We start from the raw sequence: 24,269 nt of genomic DNA, 5'->3' as shown, positions 1-24,269 counted from the left end.
GCATCACCACGGTATCTCGTGGAATGATGGAAGGTCTCCAGAAGTCCAAGATCGGCCAAAGTCTAACAAGCACATTCCAGAGTCTGCGACCCTCACTGGCTGGGACGATCTGAAGAGTCTCACAATGTCTCATGTCTATTATGTTTGAGCAGTCGCTTCAGCTAATGTACTTGTACTGCAAACGCCGTCCTGTACAGCTAGCTCATCGCAGAACACCCTCTTCTCTCTGCGGTGTTGGTCAACCTTTCTTCGCCCAAGTAGCCGGGTTGCCCCGTGAAGTAGTCACTGCCGATATGGATTACTTATCAATGCAAGTCTGATAGGGGGCCCGGAGTGGTTCTTCAACGAGCTTCTGCTCCCGTCGCCTCGCCTTCTATTGGTCTTCCAAGTTCTGTACCTCGTCTTGTTCATGCTGGGCAGGTGCTACTAGACGCCACATGCTCATTCCTTGTTCGCCTGTTTCTTCCGAGTCCACCGTGACGCCGAGTCGTCGGATGGCTTCGGGAGGAATCCCTCTAGCGGTGATGTTTGCTCTCTCACCAAGTCGAGGTGATCTTGAGGACGGACTTGATATACTCGGCAGAAAAGGTGGCTGCAGCCGACCAAGCTGCTGAGCTTCGGTCGAGTCACCTGGAGTATGCGACTGCCATGTGTCCGCTGCATCGTTACCGTGGAGTGTGATTTGTCGCAAAGTCTGTCTCGTTGATAGGTCGTTATGTCGGGAGATGACAGCAGCTGCCCGGGTTGACGGCGTTTCTGGTGACAAATGTGCAATGCGTCTTGGTTCACCATGTCGCAAGCCCCTTGGCAGCCGAACGACCTGTCAGATGGTCGGTGTCAGCGTAACCGCTGGGTGGTGCTATTCTCAGGAGCAACAACATACATTTCCAGGGTGGTTCGTTGCTGTTGTTACTCTCGCTGTCGCGGAGAAGGGCAGAGGTAGCGGTAGCCTCGGCATTTTTAGGCCCGGTAACCGGTCCTCGTGAGTATCTCCCATCGACTCGTTTCCGTCTTCTTCTCCTTCATCTTCGTTGTCAATAGAGGACGTGTCCATCTTTTCGCTGTCATCAACAATGGTTTTACCATCCTCATCGTCACCGTGATGGTCAAAGGCGGTTGGACTGTTATGTATCTCGATACTCTCTTGGCCGGGTAAAATACTGTCTGGCACGAAACGGAGTCGCAGCGGGTCATGTAGCAGGCCACTCGTAGGTGCCTGTCGGCTAGAATGGGCATCGTTACCTCGACCGCCGCGGTCTTGTGCCTTGCGTTGACGTTCGTATTGCTTGACCTCCGAGAGAGTTATGCGAATGACGGTAGGATCCAGGCGCATCATTGTTGATCTTCAGATGGAGTCGTCATTGGCGCTAGTGTAGCCCGACAAACTTTATGAAGTTCGTTTTGAAGAGTGCATTATTTCAATTCAGCGCGATGTATGTCTCCTCCAATGGGCAGCAGCCGGGCTCGCAGCGGCAAGTTGGAGAGAAGGCATCGCTCAGAGACTGCAGGAAGTTGCCAAGTACTCACCGAGGTACAAGTGCATTGCGAACAGCCATCGCGAGAAAGAGGTCACTCGGCATCCGACTAGCAGGAATCGTCCCCGGCGAGGCACGGGACGAAGCTGTCGTTCACGAGACCAACCTACTAACTACAATGGCTGGCTCTGATGAGTCTCAACGCGTTCAACTGCCAGGTGTACTCGCCCGTCCCCATCTACTTTGACAAACGACCACATACTACGAGAATACTTGCGTCTAAGCTACAGAGATCAACGGTCAACTGGATGAAATGCAGATGGAAGACACCCGTGACTTGGTGCCCCGCCAATGACCTACCTGTAGTCAAGGAAGCAGTCTCACTGTTTAACTATCGAGGCCGCGGGCAAGCGAATATTCGGAAAACGGGGGCCCATCATGTACTTAGTGTGGGTAGTCGCAAAGTCCCTGGATCTATCGTAGCGAGGCGTGCAATGCGACGATGGGCTGCAGCTGTAGCAACTGCGGGCAAGCGTGCGTCCTAGCTAGCCCTGATTCGGCATGGACGCGTTGGGGGCAAGGTATAAGTTTGCCTTGCGTGCCTCGTTTGCTGATACAAAGGTGACTGACTGATGCTAACTCTATGGTGAGAACTGGGCTGATGGGTGGAGACCAGAGTACCGACCTTTGCCCGTGTTCTCCATGCATTATAGAAGTCTCTTCTCAGACGGACTAAGAAGGTGCGCCCGTGCTCAAGATGATCTGTGATACGCCCAAACTCACTTGCCATCCTGAAGCTGTGCTTTCCCTCCTTGGCTCGACGGGTACGTACCCACTTCGTACAGACTGAGGTGCACTTTCAAAGCTGAGCGTCTCTCCGTAGCGCAACGACACTTCCTGAGGTGAGACCGGGGTACCGGGGGTAGGACGGCTCGCAAATGGAAGGCGGCATTCCCTTGTCTACCACGCATCCAACCCTCCAGGTCCAAACCTTTTCGTCGGCCCTTTCCTGCCTCTTACCCGTTGCTCGCGTTTTCCTTCCGTCTCTCAATTGACCTTGTAGGATACAAAAGGATAGCTCCTTCTTCTCTCGCCCACCTCTTACTGGCGGCGCCTTCCCTCCCTCTTCCTTACCACAGTTCATCCACTCTCCTGCCGCAGCTCGTCTAGTCTTTGTCTCTGGGACAACCTCAACTTCCTTCCTGCTACACATACCACCCTGAACTCTTACATGTCTGCTTCCTGCCATCTCGTCAGACGCCTTCACACTCTTCCATTAACTGCTCAGTTTCCCATCTGGTCCTGAACAGCTCCTTCCTCCTTTCAACCAACCTGCCCCAACCCACCATCACTCGGGTCTAGCCATCTCAACCTACCAATCACCATTCACTTTCCATCACCACCCAGTCGTCGCCATCTTGTTCACCTTTACAACCGCCTCGCCAAACGACTGTCCTCAAACTCTACCAGACAACACGTCCATCTAGCCACTGGACTTCGCGACCAACGTCTTGCTCAACTACTAACACATCGTGATTCGTAAAAGAGTTACTTGAATCTGAAGTCTGAACTTACCTTGCGCAGATCTAACTATACAGCCATGTCTCCTTTCGGTCACTCCTTCTCCGCTGGCTCCCCCGTCATGGCTCTTCCTCCTCAGCCCGCCCATCAAGCGAGCTTTAGCATGGACCCATTCTCTCCCCAAGCCACACCCTTTGGCCAGCCCGCCGCCTTCCAACGCTGCCCTGCACCGCCGGCAATGCCCGCCGGGAGCCTTCGAGTCGCTGGTCGCAAACGTTCGCGCGACGAGGCTGCCCCCAACCTGGTGACCGACGAGCCCGAACACCATACCGCACCCAAAGAACCCGAAGAAGAGTGGGAGTACGGCCCTGGTATGGTTCTCATCAAGAAGGGTAGCTACGTCGCGGATGCTGGCAGTCAATCTGGCACCTGGGTCGAAGAGAAGGCTGCGCAAGATGACGCTCGCAAAACACAAGAGGCCATCACACGTCTCCACGAGCAGCAGGAACGCCCATCTCTACGCAGCAACAAATCCCAACGCCTCACCCAGGCCGTCATGCCAAATCTCCATGCAGCCCAGCCAGCTACGGCATCCACATCCACATCTCTTTCATCAGAGAGCTCTGCGCAACCAATCGTCGACCAATTCACCCTTCACCTCGGCATTGGCTGGAGACGCATCAGCGAAGACCAACACATCCAAGCCGCGGCGCGCGGCTGGGCCCGATTTATTGAGAACCACTACCCTGTTTCCAACGCCATTATCCGGCTGGAGAGCAAGGGACTACAATCGTACCTCGTCGAAGCCGCGGAAGGTTTCTTCCTCTTCGCAGAGAACCTCCGTCAAGGCCGCTTTGTTAGCAGAGACGTCGAGGGCGCTATGCGAAATCTCCAGTGCTCGCCTCCCACCTTTGATGGTCAAGAGACATTGCTTGCGACCGAGTCTCCCGCAGCAGTAGAACCAGCCAACATGATGGAGGCTGACAGCAATATGGTCATGTAAAGCGGCCACGCGATAAACAACGGCGCGTTCGGCTTTGTTTCATTTTCTTTGGAATCTCATTACAAAACGGCAAGGTCAGGGGAGGCGCAATGGTTTTTTTCTCAAGAGGTTCGCTTGGTCGGGTCGGGTTGGGTGGGTTGAGTACCTGACTGAGGGAGGATACATCATATTATCACGGCACACAAACGATGGCCGGCCAGCGGAGAAAATAATTTCTTGGTCTGGGCACATCATCAACTGTCGAAACCGATCTTGACAGACTGGTCTGGTCTCTGCTTATTTCGCGTTTAGCTACCGCATTGGAGATGCCGATATGCGATATCAGCAAGCTTCAAGATTATCAAAAGAAATATGACTAAATCTAAACAGTGGCATTTACTCGCAAACCCAACGTCTTGAATCCATCTTCCTGGCCTAAAGCACATCTTGCTTGGTATTTGGCGGTGAAAGCATGGCCTTCACGCTTTAGTATCAAGGTCGACTAAGCTGAGGTACGGGGTAATTTTTCTCGGAACGCGGTTTGCTGCGTTGCCGAGGCGTCCAAGACCGTTTGCAAGACAAGAAAACCTTGATAGCGTTCATTGGCCGATGCAAACCCGAGTCAAGAGTCTTGGAGCGAGTGGCCTTGGATAAGACGAGACAAAGTGGACGGGCCTGCTAACCTACCTTGGTCTGCGATGGTACGACGGACAGGTATGTGGGTGTAAGTGCCAAATCCGTCATCTTGTGTGACAGGTTGGACAGTCAGCGCCGGTAGAGCCCAGTGCGAGCGAAGCAAAGCGATGCTGGCTGTCTGTCGGCTGGGGCACGAGACTCAGCTCGATACATTATGAGGGACGGAGGGACGGAGGGGAGCATCGACCTCCGCCCCCCAGGTGAGTGAATGAGACCGTGAACGGTTAGTTGAGACCCTGGGCACACTGCACTGGCATAGGTACTCAGAAAGGGGGACACGACTCACGAGTCCAACGAGGGTCACGGGTGGAAGAGCGGCAAGTTCCAGCAGCTTGCAGGGCGCGCCAGAACAGAAATGGGGTCGGCAGAGTGATCAGTGAAGCACACCTTAGGATTCGAGGAGTTGAGTGGTGGTCGCTTACTGGTTGAATCGGCTGATGGTGGGAACCATTGAACGACCGGGGAACCTCCAGCAGGAGCTAGGTACCTTGTCTCTCGCTCGCTCGCGCGCCCGTCAAGCTGCTGCTTTTTGCCTCCGAAGTTCCATTGTGACACTGAGAGGGCCGCACGGAGGTTTGCGAGGAGCGGGCAACGGTGCAACACAGATTGAAGTTGTTCCATTGGCCACGGATTTCTGCTTCTCATTGGTGTCTCGAGGACAGAAAGATGGAGCAATTTTTGCTGTGGATCGGTGGAGCATTGAGCACGCATGTGGCCAATGAAATGGCTGATGAGAGATGGCGGAAGTAGGAGATGACGGAATACTTTGATCGACATGCAAGCTCGAGTGCGGTTCGGGGTACCCGGCTATTGCCACGGTTGTGGCCAATCACGAGCCCTCCACTAAAGGCTCCAGACGAGCCGCCAAAATCCGGAGGCTGGCTAGTAGGACCGGGATTGGAAGGAAGAAAGATTACTGCTCTATGTGTCTCACGTGACGAGGGTGCTCCGATTAATTCGAGATCGGACCTCTTTTCCCCACACCTAGTCACGTTCTGGCTTTTCCTCCACCTGACCTTCCATTGGCTGAGGACGATTTGCAGGCTGTTGCGAGCCTGCCACTGCGGGCAAGCAAGAGGAAGAAATGTCGTGACCTGGCAGCTCCAGGGTGGCCAAGGTGAGGTGCATGTGGGAAAAGCACGGGAGGTGGCCCCCGTCTACCAGTGCCAGTGAGCGAGTCTGCGAAGTCTGCCTTGCCAGCATGCACGATGATGCCCCCTGCATCTCCTCGCCTCATGAGGGTATTCAAGCAACCTATGGTTTGGCGACGATGAAAGGAGGCGAGTGGCCTGCACCCACTATCGGCAAGCGCAAGCTCGGAGGGAGGCACCGGAGGCAACTTTTAATCCATCGTCGTCCTATGGAGGCAGGCACACTGCTGGGATAGCTGGGAAGGCCTGGGAAGATTTCTTCATGTCTTTCCTTTACAAGTATCAGGGCGGATTGTCGCTCCCCGCTCATTGGTACGTTGACAGTTGACTCAACCTTTACCCGTCAACTGCCACCCATCGTCCCGACTTTACTTGTTTTGCTTACCTTAGGGTGCCTACGTTTTTTGGTTGGGTGGTAGGTTAAAACTCATGTGTGCCTCAGAACCTCTTTGCCTCTATGAAATGATATCCTGAGCGCTTCCAGGTTCGTCTCCCACTTCCAGGTCAACCCAGAGCAGCCTGTCCCATTGTGCCTGTCTTCGCCATCTCATTGGCAACTGCATAACGCAGAGCTTGCTCACCCTGTCCCTGTCCCACTTCTCGTCGCCGGCGCCGTCGCAATATCCTGGTTCACGCTTCACTCTTTGGCTCTACGCGTCCACACGTCTACTGCGTACGGATACAGCTGTTTTCTCTTTCTGGCTCTGGACCGACCCTCATTGGGCCTATGCTGGTGCTGGCTCTTCTCCCATCTTTGACATCTTCTGTCCGGTCTTGAATTTTGTCGCCAGCAGTCGCATCACGAGGTGCTCGCTACCTTATCGGTACCAAATAGCGTCAAGACCCCTCCCCCCGAGTCACCAGGGTCTCAGACTCTTGCCTGCTCGTCTTGCTTCTTGATTTCTCCATCTCGGTCTTCCTCGTGCTGATTACCTCACCAGCCACCCCAAGACCCCATTCGACCAGCAACAAATCAACACATCTATCCGTACAGCTTGACTAGACTCGCGTCTTTCCTCTATTCTCTTCGCCTCCGCGTAGATATTCTTGGCATCGCCTTTGCCTTGCTCCATCACCACACACTGCATTTCTAGCTCCCGCCATCAGAGCTATTTGATCTTGTCACCGGCGCACGCACGCTCGCACACTCCTCCCCCGCGCATCGCGACACGAACAAATCCAGCCGCCCATCCGCTCCCCGCTTCTTCACCTTTTCTTGGTGCAAGTAGTCTCGTAGCTCGTAGCTTAGGAGCTCCATTGTTCTCAGCGCCTCGGCTCCGTTCTGTCTCACTCCCGCACGCCTTCGTCAGTGTTACTCTTGTGCGCCCAGCAACGCAGAGTCGCCGCCCAAAACCTTGAGCCCGTCAACAAGCTTCCCCGTCTCACAGAAGTGGTCAACCTTGGTTCATCTTTCCGGCCGACGACTCTCCGCCACTTGTGCGCGCTTCTTGCGCGCCCGTTGTGTCGCATCTTCGTTTCCTGCTTGTCCACCTACAGGGACCCCCAGTGCGCGCGTTCCTCCATGTCCGAGCCGCCGTAGGCCGTCAGTCCCTCCTCCGACCTTCGCAGCTTCGGTCTCGATAGAGTCGATACGCCTTCTTCATGGTCTCGCAGCCCGATTCCGCGTCCTCCCTCACCCTGCGAGGCCCCTCCTCGGTCGTTTCGCGTCCTTCACTATCTCGCACGAAGCGATACAACAGGTCTCATGTCGGCGGTTCATCCTATATCTCCCAGAATGAGTTTCCCGTCTTCAACAATTCGGGCGATGTCGAGATTATAGTCAAGGCCGGTGGCCACCAAAACCGTTATCTGCTGCATCGTCATACCCTCACGCAATGCTCCGGTTTCTTCGAGGCCAGCACTAGTCTTGAGTGGTCCAAAGCAGTTTCGGATGGCGCCTCGAATGACTTGCCTCGTATTGGCGACGGCTCCTCAGCCGACTCTTACAACCCTCTGCCTTCCAGCAGGGCCTTGACTACTTCATCTACACCACCAAGGAAACGTTGGCGCTATGAATTGGATCCAGGCACGGGGGATGGCGATATACCAATGCTGGTACAAAAGGATGAAGATGGCTCAAAGGGTTTGAGCGCGGGCAACTCTGGGTCTCTATTTGGCTCTGGTGGCAGCGCGGTCAACGGCGACCAGCCCGTGTCGTATTCGCGAAGCAAGACATCGGGACATTCCCACTCCTCGTCGGCGCACTCGAATCATAACTTCTTCCGCTCCGTCGCCAATCTGAGCCTCGTGCCTAGCTCGACGACGACGGCAACAAGCCAGCCGCTTTCGCAGGCCGATCAAGATCTCCTCCGCGACTACGACAACCTCTTCCGCATTTTCTACAACCACTCCCCGATTCTCGACGGTGTCAATATTGCAGATGCTTACGTTCAATGCAAATCTCTCATCACCTTGGCGGACCTATATGACGCATTGGCCGTGGTTGGCCCCAGGGTTGACCACCATCTGCTTCAATTTCAGTCACGGCTCTGGAAGCAGATTGCCAAGTATCCCATCTCATACCTACGTCTTGGCTACCTTGCCCGCAGTAGAGTCATCTTTCAGGAGGCCTTGATTCATGTGGTCGGGCAATGGCCGGCAGGAGAACGTAGCCTGCGTGCTGCGCTCCCTGACATCGTTCTAGACATAATTGAAGACAAGGTCGACGAGCTAGAAGAGGTGGTCAGCCGTGTCGAAGGCCGTCTCTTCCGACTGAGCTTGATGACGGCGAGGGGCGAGCGTGTCACACCTCAGAACAACTATCTCGACTGGCTAGCCGTTAGCCTGTTTCGACAATGGCTGGCAGACAACACCAGTCCTCCGCCCCCAGACCGTCGACTACAAAGCTCTCGCGACGGTCGGAACGGAAACAACCAGCAACTGGCCCTCCCCGCTGCTGTTCCGCCGTTGGCCACGGTCGGCCGCACATATCGCACTCTCGGCGCCTCCTCAGCGGCTTACCTGGGCCACGATGAGTGCAAGCGGTTCTTAAAATTGACGCCTGAGCTGTATAGCCGGGACAATCTCCGACGCTTTGAGAAGCGCATCGACGAGCTGAAGCTGATGGCTCGCGACATTGTCCGGCCTTTGATGGGCAGTGGTTTAGAGCTGGATATCAACAGCGGAAGGGCCGCCGATGGAATTGGCTACCTCACGTGCATAACCGTGGGGGATCGTGACCTTCCTTGGCATGGTGAGCATTGATACGAAAAAAATGGACTCAAATGCCCGGCCAATTTACGGCTGCAGAACGAGATGAAGAAGCATACTGGTTATTCTTCCGACTAATGATGAACGAATTTACTGGCGGATTTTGATCTTATTTTTTGGATTATTTTTTGAGTTGGCAATGTTTGACGGATACAGCCTGGGATACCCATTGACGAAACTCGCGTCGTGCATCGACACTGCAAAGAAGGCCTGGATTCAGGGAGGCATATAGCAATAGATTTCAGACATAAGCCATTGTCGTTATTGGAATAAGACTTGAATGCGCTTGATGGTAGTGGTACAGAGTGGTACAACGGGGGGATATCGTTAGTCGTCGTCTCCTGTGAGATCTATAATGGAAACTTCGCTCTGCCTCCATTCGCCATCCTTTGTCAAGCGCTCCGATGCCATCGTCGCCTTCGTTCGGGCTACCCATTCCCCGTCACTCACTTCGACCACCCGGAAAAATCCACTGACGCTTGTCTGTGGCACCATGACTTTTTTCCTGGCCTCCGTTGAGGTGGTTTTTACAATGGGTTTCGGCGCAAACGCATCGTCTGGTTCTAGCCAGGAGGAAGTTGTGACTTTGGTGGTTCGGAAACCACGGAAGCCGGCACCAGCAGCTTCCTTCGGTGCAGCGGGTTTGACCTTGGCAGTCTGGCTGACGGTGATGGACCTGCCAAGGCGGCCACCGCTCTGGACACTCTTTGGCTGCCTATCATGGTTGGTTTCCTGATCCGCCGTTGGCCGCGTGGTGTTGCCAGTCACAAACGATTCCATACGTGTCTGCTTCAGCCCCCGCTGACTCTTGGACAGAGTTGTCGCCAGTCGTATTGGTGACGAACCTTTTATCGACCCCCGATGTTTCCCAGGGCTTTGGGAAAGACGACGAGGTGCTGATGTAGACATGGTAGGCGGATTGGGCGCGGGCTCGACGAAAGAATCTTCGTCAAGACCTGATAGGTCGATAATGGTATGCTGAGGTGTTGGTGGACTCGCCGGGCTCGACGGGCTCAGCGGGCTCAGCGGGATTTTCAGCGACGGAAAAGGAGGCGCAGGCGAAGCGCAGACGGGGCTAGATGACAACAGAATCGGCTCTGCGGGCTGCCGAGGCTCGGTGATCCTAGGCATATGTTGTGAGCCAGCGTATGCCCGGGGGTTACTGTGAGCGGTTGGTTCTGCGGTGGCAGACACTTTCCCGTTGGACCTGGATTGCTTACTTCGGTTGATTGGTCTCGGCAAGGGTTTCGGACGTTGTGAGGAGGAGGAGGCCGGAAACGCAGCCGCAATCTTTGTTGAATCAGGCCTAAGAATAGTTGGTCGAGGGAGTTGTGGTGGGAGGACATCTTCGTCATCTACTTGATGTTGCGATATTGCGCCGCCAGTCTTTGCTGATTGTCTTGTAGTTGTGCCCTTTGTGATTTGCATCCACTTATCAAGCGCGCCGTGTTCGGCTGGGACGGCTTTGGCAGGCTTCCTCTTGCTGACGCCCTTGCTGCTTGTGTTCTTGGGCTTTGTAGACGCCTTCGTAGCCTTGGTGCGCTGTTTCTCTTCCCAATCTTCGACAGCCAGAGGTGCGCCTAGCTTGACGAGCGACTCGGGCAGCCAGATCATCTGGGCGGCATATGGGTCGAATGTACTCTTTGGCACAGCCTGGCTGCTCGCTGGCACTCCCTCGCCGTCAATAGCAGCTTCGAATTCCTCGTCGCTATTGAGTCCGAGACCCTGGCGATCAAAGGGCACTTCGTCGGCTTCGTCTATCTCTTGTGAAAGGTCTAGACCGACTATATCGGTCGGAGTATGTGCTACGCGCAGCTCTGGAATACCATCGGTGCTGTGATGGCTTCGTATCCCGGCGATACGATTGATCATTTTCGATTCTTCCTTCTCCATCTCCTCGGCCGTCTGGTAGCTTGCTCGGTCGGAAAGGTGCCTCTCCAGTAACTTGTGGACGAGTAACGCAGGTGACAGGACTCGCGTGAGTTTGATGGCACCGATTTTATTCACCCAGTCAAGCGTCTCATCGGCAAAGTACCGGAGACCTAGCACATCTATCGGGCGACTCCAATTGAGACCCGTCTTCAACCTGTCGATAGTGGTGGCACTTGAGACGACCGGGTGCGTATAATACCTGAGTACTTGGCGATCTGGAAACTCGTCCGGTATAGATAGAGCTTTGTGCCGTACTCTGAAGAAGCCGCTCTCGTTCGTACGTAATTCGTGTCGTAACGTCCTCCTCCAGTCATCAAATTGGTCATCGTCTTCGATCTTCAAGCGGCATAGCGACTTGCCGAACCCAGCTTTCGCCGCCTCACATGCAACTTTGGGACCGCATCCTGGTACACCTTCCGGTATGTAGTCGCCTCCACTCATCAGTGCGACTAACACCATACCCTCTCGATCCAGACCCGTCTCGGCAGACAATAGATCATCGACCTCGTACATGCTAACGTGGGTGGGCGTCTTGGCTCCGCGGGTCCCCTCTGCTGACCAGTTTCGAAGACTTCGGGTGCAGCCGAACATGATTGTGTCGACATCCTCGCTCAAAACTGCGTCGACGATACTCCGCTGCTGTAAGAGAGCGCATTCGGCTTCTGCCTCGCCGGGCGCGTCATGAACTGGGAATCCGAATAGACGAATGACTCTCTTCGCCATGGCTATTGCAACGCCATCTCCTTTACCGGAGCGCTTATTGCGCTTGAAAGCCGGCTTGTGAGGGCCATCAAATACAAAAATGGGGTGTATACCAAGACTAAGTAGTCGCACCAAGCGATAGAAAAGAGTCCTGATTGCAGGGTTTGTCCCACCTGGTGAAATCTGTCAGCTCTGAAGCGGCCAAATTGAACGTGGATTTGCCGCTACCTCGTGCGGCTTGTGTTTGGAATTGCCAGATGGCAATATCAATGGCAATCCGTAACGGCCGGCCTGTATTTTCAAGTTTCTCTGTAGCAAGTTTGGCAAGAGACACTCTTCTGCCGGGGCCGAGTTCACGGTAAATTCTGTGGTTGTCATGTGAGTGGGACCTCGCTATCATGATAAGAAGAGGACAGGAGTGGTGGTAAGTACCCTTTGATTCCCATTGCAAATCTCCAATGGCTCTGATCTCAAGAATACCAAGGCAAGAAACTAATGCAGGGAAGAAAGATTAGATCTGCGGGTTGAGTGTAGATGCAGAATTCCATCCAAAGGGGCGGAGGGATATTGGGGGGCGAAATGCATCAAGTCGTTGATGCGTCGATGATTCGAACAGCCAAAAAGAACAACGTTGTGCTCGAAATGAAAGAGTTCAAAATTGAAGTGCAACGAGCCTCCCAAAGATTTGCTATGCGCGAATCATTATGCTCAACAACTCATACACAAGTCGTATCCAATGATTTTCTCAATGCTCCGTCTGTCTGGCGAGAGATAGGTGCCTTTCAGCGTGAGAGATGTTGATTGACGGTTGATAGTTGGCTCACCACAGAAAGAGATGGTTACCGGGACTACGGACGGTGCCACCCACCTCAATGACATCTGCACGACCTTACATGTATGTAGCGACGGTTCTCCACTTTATTTCAGAGTAAAGCGCCAGCAACAGTGCTCCACAGTGATTAACCCGTTTTCGGCCACAGGTACCTTACCTCAGAGGCCTAATCGACAAGCTCTACCTCAAACCTCCAGTCTCACGGGCTCTCTTGACAATTACACTTGGACTGGGACCAATTCCTCAATCGCGCGTAAACAACACCAGAAGACATACCAGATTGCTAGCAAACGACCCGGCGTGCTTTCCGTTGCAGGCGTTTACAACTTCACAACGGGCAACCTCTGACAACCGAACACGCGGGGCATGGCTTGCTAAACCGGGGCGCAACGCTCTCAACACCACGAATATCTCGTCTCTCTACTACTTCCTACAAGATGTCATCCTCCGCAGCACCGAGCCTCGCCCACCGATCCATTGCCAACATCCGAACCGAGACGGGTTCTGGCATCAGCGGCGGCCCTGCAAGTCCACACACCCCTTCTCGCAACATCTCTTCAACATTTGGCTCCCCGTCCAGTCTACGCGCCGAGGAAGACATCATCGTCATAGAGCTGGGCTCTCGCTTCATTAAACTCGGGTTCGCCGGAGAGCCAGCACCGAAGGCCGTGCTATCCCTAGGTCCTGAACAACTACGCCGCGTAGGCGACTTCCGCACGTGGGACCCAGATCACAAGGATGATTGGCGTCGTCGTCCAACGGGCAAGACTTGGGGAGACGACCATGAGCTATGGCAATATGATGTGCGGACCGTTGACTTGGGGCTTGTTGAGGATAAAATAGACCGAGCTGTTCGGGAAGCTTTGAACAAGTGACGCATCCCCGCCGCCTAGGAGTCTATTACAGCATCACTAATGTTTGTCGTCCAGGTTCCTTCTTATCGATTCAAGGCCGCGAAGAACCTCTCTTGTCCTGTCCTCGTCGATACCTCTGCCATTACTGTCAACCACCCTCGATGTTTTTTTCCACCGCTTTCAGGCACCGATTGTATCTTTGATGTCATCTGCAGTCACGTCGGTTGTGGGAGCTGGCACTCGGTCAGCACTGGTCGTGGATCTTGGCTGGGCTGAGACCAGTGTGACGAGCGTCTACGAATACCGCGAGATCCGCACCACAAGAACTACCCGCGCAGGCAAGATGCTGGTCAACGAGACACACAATATGTTGCAAGATGCACTATCGACTTCATCAGCGCACTCGCAGAAGACCCGTCGGGAAAGGGAACAAGGGCGGCACTCTCTGAGTTTTGTGGAGTGCGAAGAAGTCGCCTGTCGCCTTGTCTGGTGTCGCCAAGTCAAGCGTGGCGATCTCCCAAGTATCAGGCGGCCGGAGCAACAGCAACCTGGAGGAGAGGCATTGCCTACGGTCGAGGAGCAGGACGAATCCCCGCCAACTTCTCCCATCGAAGAAGAGCGGTCTGACAGCAATGTCGAGGTTTTGATCCATTCCGTGGAACCAGCGGAGAACCTGACTTTACCATTCCAACAACTGTCCGAGCCGTGCGAAAGCACCTACTTTGCGCCACACTACTCACGTAGTAGCTTCGATGATGACGAGCTCCCTATTCATCACCTTATTTACCAACACCTAGTCCAGCTTCCGATTGATGCTCGAGCAGTGTGCATGTCGCGCATTGTATTCATTGGCGGCTGTTCTAGAGTCATAGGCTTGAAGCGGAGGATATTCGACGAGCTGTCGAAACTCGTCCACGAGCGTGGTTGGGACCCCGTTCAGGGGCGTGCACCAAAGCAGTACGAGAACAATGCGTTGCTGAAGAGAGGCAGCCGACGTGCAACCGAAGGTCCTACAGAGATTGAGCCGCCCGCAAGGGAGACGGAAGAACGTAGAGTTACGGGCGAAGATGAGCCTCGAAGCGCAGCGGATGTCATTGAGGACTCCTTGAGGAAGCGAGATAGCCACCATCCTAAAATTCAAGGCACCCTTCGACCTCTGGGTTCTCTCGGGCCGTGGGGAGGAGCCAGCTTGGCATGCCAGCTCAAAGTTATGGCGATGGCTAATATTGACCGCGAGCTGTGGCTGCAACAAGGAGTCAACGGGGCTTCACGGCCGAGTGAAGTTGACGTCAAGGCTCAGCAGCGGCAGAGCATGGGACCGGGTGGACTGATGCGAGGAGCTGGAGGTCAATCGAACTGGACGTTGGGGGCATGGGGAACTTTATAGCGAGGCGGGTGCAGAGATTTGCCTACCGACATGTGAAAATGCATTGATACCCCGGAGACCTGCTGGCCTTCGAAATATGAAGAAAAGAATGTACGATCAAACTACATAATCATACTCTGTCCAACGCTCGTCTTTTCATTAGAGTGAGCGCGACTGTAGTCAGTTGTGAAGCTGAAGATGCACTTAATTGGGTGAACGGCCCAGTGAAACCCCTGCTATTATGCTTGTAAGCGGTTCATACAGTTATCACGCCGCCTTCGTATCAGATCATCGCACTCCCTCAGAATACTCATTGAGAGGGATACATTGAATTCCAACCTCTCAGTTGCCAGACTTCAAAATGGGGAGAGATCCGACAAGTCTCTTGCGCAGTTCACTAGGGGCAGCAAGGAGGCGCCTCCTACACACCTCACCACCCACGCCGCGCATCATTAGCAGAGTGAATTGTTTGGCCTCACACTCACTCCAACATCGCCGTGCCTTTGCAGACGTCAAGCGGCCCTCGACCGCGCCAAAACCCATCATCGACATCAGACATATCAGGGAGAACCCGGAACTACACGAGCAAAATTGTCTCGAGCGCAACTACGTCCAACAGAGCAAGAGCCCCGCCCGCATCAATGAAATTTTTGCGCAATGGCAGGCCCTGCAAAAGGACAGCCGCGCCGTTCGCGAGAGGTCGAACCTGTTGCGCCGCCAGATCGCCAACCCGGCATCCACCAGCGGCGACGACAATGCCGAATTTAACGAGATCCGGAGCAAGACCCGCGACGAGCTGCTGGACGAGGCCCGCGTGCTCAAGCAGAAGCTCGCGGCCGTGGAGCAGGACGAGGCCAAGCTCGTCGAGGAGATGGAAGGGCTCGCCCTCGCCATCCCCAACCTCACCAGCGACGTCACCCCCGTCGGCGACGAGCCGCGGCTTTTGAGTTACATCAACGAGCACCCCCACGAGACGCCCAGCGCCTCGGACAAGGTGTGGCGGTCCCACGCCCACATCGGCTCGGAGCTGGGCCTCCTCGACTTCGCCGGCGCGGGCACCGTCTCGGGATGGGGCTGGTACTACCTCCTCGACGAGGCCGCGCAGCTGGAGCAGGCCCTCGTGCAGTACGCCCTCGCCGTCGCCACGCGGCACGGCTGGCGCCAGGTCGCACCGCCCAGCGTCGTCTACAGCCACGTTGCCGCCGCCTGCGGCTTCCAGCCGCGCGACCAAAACGGCGAGCAGCAGATCTACAGCCTCGCGCAGTCCGCCGCCGACGCCGAGCGCGGCAAGCCAGAGCTCTCCCTCGCCGGCACGTCAGAGATCCCGCTGGCCGGCATGAAGGCCGAGACTACCCTCGACGCCACGGAGCTGCCCGCGAAACGCGTTGCCGTCTCCCGGTGCTACCGCGCCGAGGCCGGCGCGCGCGGCGCGAGCACAAAGGGCCTCTACCGCGTCCACGAGTTTACCAAGGTCGAAATGTTCGCCTGGACCGCGCCCGACGCCGACGAGACGGTCGACGTCTTTGAGGAGATGCTCGACATCCAGACCGAGATCCTCGGGTCCCTGGGCTTGCACTGCCGCGTCCTCGAGATGCCGACCGCCGACCTCGGCGCCTCCGCCGTACGCAAGTGCGACATTGAGGCCTTCTTCCCGTCTCGCCAGGAGCAGAACGATGGCTGGGGCGAGGTCACGTCCGCCAGCATCTGCACCGACTACCAGACGCGCAGGCTCGCCACGCGGGCAAAGATTGACGGCAAGCTCACCTTCCCCTGGACCGTCAACGGCACGGCTCTCGCCGTCCCGAGAGTGCTGGCTGCGCTCCTGGAGGCCGGATGGAACGAGCAGGAAATGTCCGTCTCCATTCCGGCTTGCCTGCAGCCGTGGATGGAAGGAAAGGAAAAGATTGTTCGGAAGACTATCTCATAGCACATGGATACTTTACACAGTCCTACCTGACTTGGACTGAGGACACGGACATGGTGTCTTTTGTAACAACACTTATATTCGCACTTCTGTACATGAGCATTGCCACGTGCATCTAGCGCGTCTCGAAAAAAACCAAAGTCGAGGAGGCATGGCACGGTAGGCCATCAAAAGCATGTTCATCATGTGGCAGAGTCGTAGGGAGGTGATAATTCTGTACTTTACTACGTCCAACACACTACCTACAATACTAAACATCAACTGGACTCATACCAGCACTACCAATTTCAGACAAAAGAGAAAGGAAACCCAATAACTCCATTTTGATACAAACTACCGTTCATCCCAGGTGACGCCGACCCAGCAGGCTCATGCGTTATTCAATACTCGTCAATATGTCCATATGAAAAAACAACTTCTCAAAAGACACCAATTTCGTTGCCCTAGGCCACGACTTCATTGTTCAGAGTTTCTTGACTGAGGTCGGAGCCAAGGTCTGAACTAACATTGGAACTGACGTTTGAGCTCACGACACTCTCAGTCCACTCGCTTTGGAGGTCACTCTGCAAATCGCTGTGGTTGTCGTCGTAATAGTCCGAATAATCGCCGTCGCCGGTGTAGTTTTCGGTACTCTCTGTCACGACCGTTGTACCGCGGCTACCACGGCTCATACGACTGCCATGACTACTGCGACGCAACGTCTCGGTATCACTGGGATCATCGGCCCCAGCTGGTTCTTCGTGCATAACAGGCGTGGAACTAGGCATGTTCTCCTCCTCCGTCTCCTTCAAAGAAATATTCTCCTTGTCGAGATCTCCGTAGCCCTTCGAGAAGCCTCCAGCCCAACTGGACTTGCGATGACCACGAGCACCGGCAGTCCTGACGCTCTGGCTGCGCTGAACTCCACCGGTTGGCACGTTGTTCGTGATCTGGCTCAGGGATAAGATACGGCGAGCAGCGCCTGCTTGCGACGGAGGCTTCAGGTTTCGTTTCGCGGAAAGGGCCAAGTTCACAGCAGGAGACGCAGGCTTCTCGGGGACTTCATTCTCCTGACCCGGCTTCTGGTCCCGGACACGCTTACGGCTCATAGCGTCGCGCCCTTTGGTTGCCTTTGACATCAGCAGTACGCGGGAATGGTCCATAACCCCTTCTAGAATGCGGCGCTCCAAACCCTCGGCACGAGATTCCATGTCGTGAAGCTCGTCCCGACGGATATGCAGTGCAGTCTCGAGAGACGAGACATCGCCCGTCAGTCTTGTCTTTTGCCGGATGAGACTTTCTTGCTCCGTCCGAAGCCCGAGAACAGAAGCCCTGAGTCTCTCTTCCTCTTGCTTCAGATCCAGCAGACTAGCTTCGATCTGCTCCTTGAGAGCAAGCTTGCGCTCGAGATCAATGTTCACTTCCTGGAGAAACTGCTCTCTGTCGTCTTCCTCCTCTTTGATCTTCTTGGTCTGGCTTGCAAGGAAGAGCGAGATGTCCGTGGCTGTTTGGATTACTTGCTGATGGACCTTTTCAAGAGTGTCGAGCTGACCAAACGCCTTCTCAGCAGCATGACTATGATCAACGAGCTCGTCCAGCTTGACGTGAACGGCGGCATCGTCGTACTTGTCAGTAGGGATCAATGCCTGCTGCTCGGCAAGCTTGTCCAGCTTGTCTTGCAGGGCTGCGTCGTCGTACTTCTCAGTCGGAATCAGCAGCTGCTGTTCAGCCAGAACTCCGAGCTGTTCCCGAATTATTGTGTCATCGTACTTCTCGGTTGGGATCAACAATTGCTGTTCAGCAAGCTTGTCCAGCTTCTCGTGCACTGGCGTATCGTCGTACTTCTCCGTAGGGATCAATGACTGTCCACAGGCAAGCATGTCGAGCTTCTCTTGAACTGCCGCATCGTCGTACTTCTCGGTCGGAAGCAGAGACTGGTACTCAGCGATCCTGTCCAGCTTTTCCTGGACCACTGTGTCGTCGTACTTCTCGGTCGGGATCAACAGCTGCTGTTCAGAGAGCTTGTCAAGCTTCTCATGCACCGGCGCGTCATCGTACTTCTCAACAGGCACCTGAGAGTGCTCCACAAGCATGTCGAGTTTCTCGTGAACGGGCGCGTCGTCATACTTCTCCACAGGTATCTGAGAGTGCTCCACGAGTTTGTCAAGTTTCTCATGGACCGGCGCGTCGTCGTACTTCTCGGTCGGGATCAACAGCTGCTGTTCAACGAGCTTGTCAAGTTTCTCGTGGACCGGCGCATCATCGTACTTTTCGACTGGTACTTGAGAGTGCTCTACAAGCTTGTCGAGCTTCTCATGAACGGGCGTGTCGTCGTATTTCTCTGCCGGAGTGGAAACATGCTCCACGATCTTGTCAAGCTTCTCGTGTACTGGCGCGTCATCGTACTTCTCAGCAGGAACAGAAGCATGTTCAACGAGCTTGTCAAGCTTTTCATGAACACCTGCATCATCGTACTTTTCGACTGGAACCTCGGAATGCTCGATCAATTTGGTAAGCTTCTCCAGAACGACAGTGTCGTCATACTTGTCTGGGATTGGTGGCAGAGCGAGCTCGACTGGCTTGGCATCCTCAATTGTCTTCTGAATATCATTCGTTGACGTCTTGGCGTAATCGTAATGTTGGCCAACGATAAGCAAGACATCTTTGATCGATTCCAAGATCTGAGGTTGAGATTCAACAAGCTGTCCCTGAATGATTTCGACGGCGTCGACAGCTTGCTTCAGGTGATCCCGAGTTTGCTGGTGATCGGCCTTCCCATCTGTGTGGTTCTCCTCAGACTTGGTCATGAGATCCTCAACTCTGGTGAATACGGTCTTGGACGCCTCCTCCATCTTCTCCATCGAGTCGGTAACAGCAGCACCAAGTGTGTCCACGAGAGACTTGAGCTCTTCCGCAACAGCCTTGGTACCCAGGACTGCCTCTTCGGTGCTGGCATCTCTTGCCTCCCCAGCTTTGGCGCGGTCGTCAAGGGCAACGTGAAACTCGTCGTACTTGGTCATCAACTCCGTGACCTTCTCCTCAATCTTGGCGCTCAAGGCATCAGTAGTCTGCTGGAACTTCTCGTCTGACTCCAGCTTAGCACCGACTACGGCGGCCTTGGACTCCTCGAACTCTAGCTTCATCGTATCGGAGAGGTCCTTCAGGTCTTGGTTGACGGAAGCGTTGTTCTCCACTGCTGTCGACACACCCTCGAGCAACTTTGAGAGGCTCTCGACTCCAGTGGCACCCTCTTCGAGTTTACCCTTGACCAAACCCTGGAACTCCTCGAGGAAGGTCTTGACTTCAGTCACACGTTCGCTAACGCCAACGATCTCGGCTTGGCGCTCCTCGCTTCCCTTGTCGTGCGACTCGACCAGGGAGTCAAGTCGTGTCTTGAGCTCTTCGAGTGGAGCCTTGAGCTCCTCGATGGGGGTCTTGATCTCCGTCTTGAGCTCCGTCTTCAACTCATCCAATGGGGCTTTCATACCCTCTTGCAGTCCTTCCTTGAGCCCCTCCAGGACCACCAACGCCTCGAGGGGGCCTTTGAGCTCCTCCAAGGTTGTCTCTGTCTTTTTCAGGTCCTCCTTGGTGACGAGGGTGGCGATCTCAGTCTTGAGCAGTTGATCGAACACGTCCTTGATATCGTGACAAGCAGCTTCCACAGCCTCGACATCAGTCTTGGTGACTCGCTCGGGATCCTCCAATTGCTTGGCAGCGCTCTCTTTCATTTCTTCAAAGCCTGCAGCAACCTGTGTTACCAATGCTTCAACGGATGTCACGTCATCCTTCTTCGGGAGAGTATCCAGCTGCGTAGTGATGAGATTGATGGCTTCCCTGGTTTCCAGTATGGTGTTCTCCAAGCTGTCTAGATGTTCCTTTCGCACGGCTTGCTCGTTGTCAATGAGGTCGTCCAGCCGACCCTTAGTATTACGAAGGATGGTTTCAATCGCTTGGACGTCCTCCTTTGTTGAAGCATCGGTGCTGACAGGGCTTTCCTTGGACTTGACCCACTCCTGGATGGGCAGAATCGCCTCTTCCAGACGGGTTATATCCTCCTTGGTGACTGAGCTCTGGGCGTTAAGCAGGACTTCTTCGATCCGGGAAGTCTCGTCCTTGGAGACCGACTCTTGTACGAGTCGAAGCATGTCCTCGAGACGGAGCATGTCGTCCTTGGATGCAGATTCCTGGAGAGAACGAAGCATGTCCTCCATACGAGTGAGATCATCTTTGGCGACAGGATCGGCGTTCGCGGGTTCCATGGCCTCGATCTTGATCCGGAGCTGAGTGATGAGAACCTCAAGGTTTTTGATGTCATCCTGCTTGAGGGCATCGGCTGGGACTGGCACAACAGCGCCGTCATGCATGGTCGTCAATGCTTTGTCGTTCTGGCCTTGCAGTTCTCGGAGACCATCGATTTCTGAGCGGACATTGTCCAGCCCGGCTTTCAATGCGTCGAGGACTTCATCATTGGCTGTGAGATCCGCTGGCCGGTTCGCGACCTTGTCAATGCTGATGCGCAGATCGGCCAAGCCATCGTGGAGAGCATCTAGAATGTCCGTGACGCCGGCGAAGGGTCGGCGCAACTCGCCACGCACACTGTCGATTCCATCTCTCACGGCTTCGATGATCTCCTTCTGGTTGACTTGTGGAGTGACCGGCACCATGGAGGAGTTGACGGTGTCGCGTAGTGACTCCATGTGTGACTCGATTGTCGACCTGGAATCGCTCGAAACGCGGTCGACCAGCATAGCCATCTCATCTCTGAAGGTATCTAATGTGTCGACAAGAGTTTGGGTGATTTCTTCCTGCCCGGCGGTGCTGCCACTGAGATGACTGACATATGCTTCCATGTCGGCACGAAGCTTCTCCAGACCGTCCTTAGTAGCGTCTAAAATCTGCTCAGTGTCACGTCCATTGGCGGCGGCGTTCACTTTCGCATCCTCTGTCACTGCTCGGAACTCTCCGCGCATGTACTCAAGAATATCTTGCAAACGAGTGACGACTTCTTCGTTGTTGCTCTGGTGCGGTACGAGAGCTCCGGCGGTAGGCAGATCGTAGCCGCTGAGGCCTTCCTTGACCGCATGAAGCATGTCCTCTCGGGTAAGTTCTTGTGTGAACGCTGAGGGGGCAACAGGGAACTCGAACTCCTCTAAGCACTCGCGAACGGCTTCCAGAATCTCGTCTCGTGAGAGGCTTGTTGGTGTCTCGACGCGTGGAGGCGAAAAATGCTTGAGACCCTCAACAACTGCTTGGAACACCTCTTCTCGCGAAGCTCCCACAGGCTCCTGGTCCCTGTCGACATAGTCCTGCAATCCCTCTTTGAGGTACTCGAGGATCTCTTCGCGTCCAAGACCAGGATCTTGGTTCTCAGTCTCGGGCTTGTAGTTTTCCCAGGCGTCCCTGACAGCCTCGATGACATCCTCCCGATTCAGATCAGGCTCTTTCTCCTGCGATGCTTGGGAGTCTCGAAGCGCTGCTCTCATGGCATTATATATTTCTTGATAGTCGATTGCTGGTGCTCTTGAGGCCACAGAGTTGGCGGACTGGCGTCGATGCTCACGGAGAAGCTCGTCCATGTTCTCTCTCATCTGCTCGATTCCCTCGTGGACGATCTTCGAAACTTCACCATTATCAGTCGAGGGTTCTTCAGACTTTGATTGTGCCTGAGCTTCGTCCAGTCTCCTTCCAATCTCCCGTCCCATACCCAGCACTTCGCCACGTAGCTCCCGGACAAGAGCCTTGACTTCTGCGGTGAGACCGCCCCCTTGTGCTACGCTGTCCTTAACGGTACGGATGATCTTGAGCACTTCGTCACTGACGATCTCAGAAGCATTGCCAGATGCCGCAGATCTCGAGGCGGGCTCATTATGCAAGGCCCTCTCCGATCGATGGGTCAGCTGACTTGCATATCCAGGGTCGTAATCAAAGTCCATAGTGCTGTTGTCGTCGTCAAACACAGCTGCACGAGGCATATTCCTGGTGCTCTCTCCATGACCGCCGCCGCTTCGCGAGATCATGGCATCAGCTGGCTTAGTCTTGACGAGCTGGATCAGCTCCTCAACCTTCGAAGCGGGCGCCACTCCAGCAAGCTTCTCGGCAACGTCGGTCAGGCGAGCAAGAAGCAGGTCATGTCCCTCCTTCGTACCCATGTCTCTGATAATCTTGTCCAGTATCGCAATGGTAGTCGGAGACTCCGAGTTGGAGTTGGTGTTGGAGTTGCAGAGCGATGGTGTGCTCAAGGCATCTCGATCGATAGATGCCGCAAAGCTGTTCGGTGAAGGGATTCTAGGTAGAGAAAAGGGGCGTCCAGCTTTGCTTGGTGGAGGGGAGGTGTGGTGGGGCTTGGTATCGAGGAACAAGCTGTTGACGAAGGGGTCGCGGGAGCTTGGCCTGCTGCTTGCAGCAGCATCCTGGGCATTATTGATAAGTTCGCGCAAGCTCTTACGGATATCCTCGTCCCGAGCTTTTGTCGCTTCCTTCAAACTCAGCAAGTCGGTGGCATTGTCACGGCTTCTTCGGCTCAACTGGGCCATGTCTTTTTGGAGAGCTGTCGCGATGCTAGTGAGACTTAGAATCTGCCCCGAAAGAGCTTCGACCTGTTGAGGAGCCTTGACGAGTGCAGTAGAGCCATTTGCGACATTCTCCTTGTCCTGCTGACCTTGAAGCGGCATATTCTGTATTGCAAGCATGGTAGCAGATTGCGGAGGTGTGTTTTCGCCCAAGATGCTTTGTTGTTGTCTTTTTATCGTCGGGCGTACGACCGGCGTCTGACTTTGAACTGATGAAGGCGTGGTGGCCTCTCTCTCCGTCGATCTCAGATCTGCAAAGCTATCTCTCCTGCTATCGGCGAAACTGTCTCTTCTTGTGTCGGCGAAGCTGTCCCTTCTGTTGGCCGCCGGCGTAGAAGGGCGTGTCCGCTCAGGGGATTTTGTCGGCGAAGGGGGGTTGGATTGCTGGCCACTCTCCAAGAGCAGGCTGAGGTCTCTGACGTTTCCTGGTTGTAGGGATTGCATGCGTTTGTGGTGCGATCCTTTGATAAGAGAACGTTCGGGGGATGTTTCGGTGTTCCTTTTGGTCAAGGGCGCCGGAAGCATGGCGCTCTCACGAGCTCTTTCGTTTAGAGCAGCGTGAGCAGACTGAATAGCAACGGAAGTTCCTTTCCTAGAGGTTGTAACTGGCGATTGCGGGTTCATGGGCAAGGGCGGTGGTGCCCTGTCGGGATCTGAGCTGTCCCACCTGGTCTTCATCAGTCTACGCCAGATAGCAGACATGGCAAGCGCATCATGAATGTTGTGTATGGGGAATGGGTGTTGATGGAAGAAGTTTCGTGTTTTGGCGACTTACATGGGGACCAGAGCTCTGCCTTGATCAGAAGACATTGATTGTCTGTGTCTCAGAGGACGATCAGCGTCCCTGGAGGCTTCGCGCTCCACGGGCGCCATTGTTCTCGAACGGGGCGACGAGGTGACTAGAATGTGATGGAGGTCGGGTGGGTGATGTTGGTGGTGAGGCTAAGAGGCCTTGGAATGCGGGCGCGAGGGAAAATGTAAGTCAATGCAATGCGACACAGTCCCCCCCAGGCAGTTTGGTGTTGATGATGGGATATTCAGGTAGTGTTAGTCGTTGCTTGAGCGCCGCGCTGCAC

The 24,269-nt window shown here is 54.7% G+C and overlaps 6 protein-coding genes across 6 annotated transcripts; 3 read left to right on the top strand and 3 right to left on the bottom strand.

Annotated features, from left to right (window-relative positions):
- Window positions 1-373: 373 nt before the first annotated feature.
- Window positions 374-1,336, bottom strand: CABS01_16253 (uncharacterized protein; the record flags this gene model as incomplete). Its single annotated transcript, XM_060549584.1, has 2 exons — window positions 374-820; window positions 884-1,336. The coding sequence occupies 2 exons, from the start codon at window positions 1,334-1,336 to the stop codon at window positions 374-376; spliced, it is 900 nt and encodes a 299-aa protein (XP_060390027.1).
- Window positions 1,337-3,075: 1,739 nt separating this feature from the next.
- On the top strand, window positions 3,076-3,999 carry CABS01_16252 (uncharacterized protein; the record flags this gene model as incomplete). The annotated part of the gene is made up of 1 exon (XM_060549583.1): window positions 3,076-3,999. One exon carries the CDS (start codon window positions 3,076-3,078, stop codon window positions 3,997-3,999), a length of 924 nt encoding a protein of 307 aa, XP_060390026.1.
- A 3,428-nt stretch (window positions 4,000-7,427) lies between these two features.
- Window positions 7,428-9,029, top strand: CABS01_16251 (uncharacterized protein; the record flags this gene model as incomplete). Its single annotated transcript, XM_060549582.1, has 1 exon — window positions 7,428-9,029. One exon carries the CDS (start codon window positions 7,428-7,430, stop codon window positions 9,027-9,029), a length of 1,602 nt encoding a protein of 533 aa, XP_060390025.1.
- Window positions 9,030-9,362: 333 nt separating this feature from the next.
- CABS01_16250 (uncharacterized protein) lies at window positions 9,363-12,069 on the bottom strand (the record flags this gene model as incomplete). The annotated part of the gene is made up of 2 exons (XM_060549581.1): window positions 9,363-11,787; window positions 11,843-12,069. The coding sequence occupies 2 exons, from the start codon at window positions 12,067-12,069 to the stop codon at window positions 9,363-9,365; spliced, it is 2,652 nt and encodes an 883-aa protein (XP_060390024.1).
- Window positions 12,070-12,938: 869 nt separating this feature from the next.
- CABS01_16249 (seryl-tRNA synthetase) lies at window positions 12,939-16,648 on the top strand (the record flags this gene model as incomplete). The annotated part of the gene is made up of 3 exons (XM_060549580.1): window positions 12,939-13,304; window positions 13,540-14,701; window positions 15,231-16,648. The coding sequence occupies 3 exons, from the start codon at window positions 12,939-12,941 to the stop codon at window positions 16,646-16,648; spliced, it is 2,946 nt and encodes a 981-aa protein (XP_060390023.1).
- Window positions 16,649-17,088: 440 nt separating this feature from the next.
- On the bottom strand, window positions 17,089-24,066 carry CABS01_16248 (chromosome segregation ATPase; the record flags this gene model as incomplete). The annotated part of the gene is made up of 2 exons (XM_060549579.1): window positions 17,089-23,875; window positions 23,969-24,066. 2 exons carry the CDS (start codon window positions 24,064-24,066, stop codon window positions 17,089-17,091), a joined length of 6,885 nt encoding a protein of 2,294 aa, XP_060390022.1.
- Window positions 24,067-24,269: the final 203 nt, after the last annotated feature.

The sequence above is a fragment of the Colletotrichum abscissum genome (genome assembly GCF_030869225.1).
Source record: "Colletotrichum abscissum strain IMI 504890 chromosome Unknown Scaffold_88.1, whole genome shotgun sequence".
Taxonomy (NCBI): Eukaryota; Fungi; Ascomycota; class Sordariomycetes; order Glomerellales; family Glomerellaceae; genus Colletotrichum; species Colletotrichum abscissum.
The sequence above is the reverse complement of the archived record's forward strand: the minus strand, read 5'-3'. Positions and strand labels throughout refer to the sequence as shown.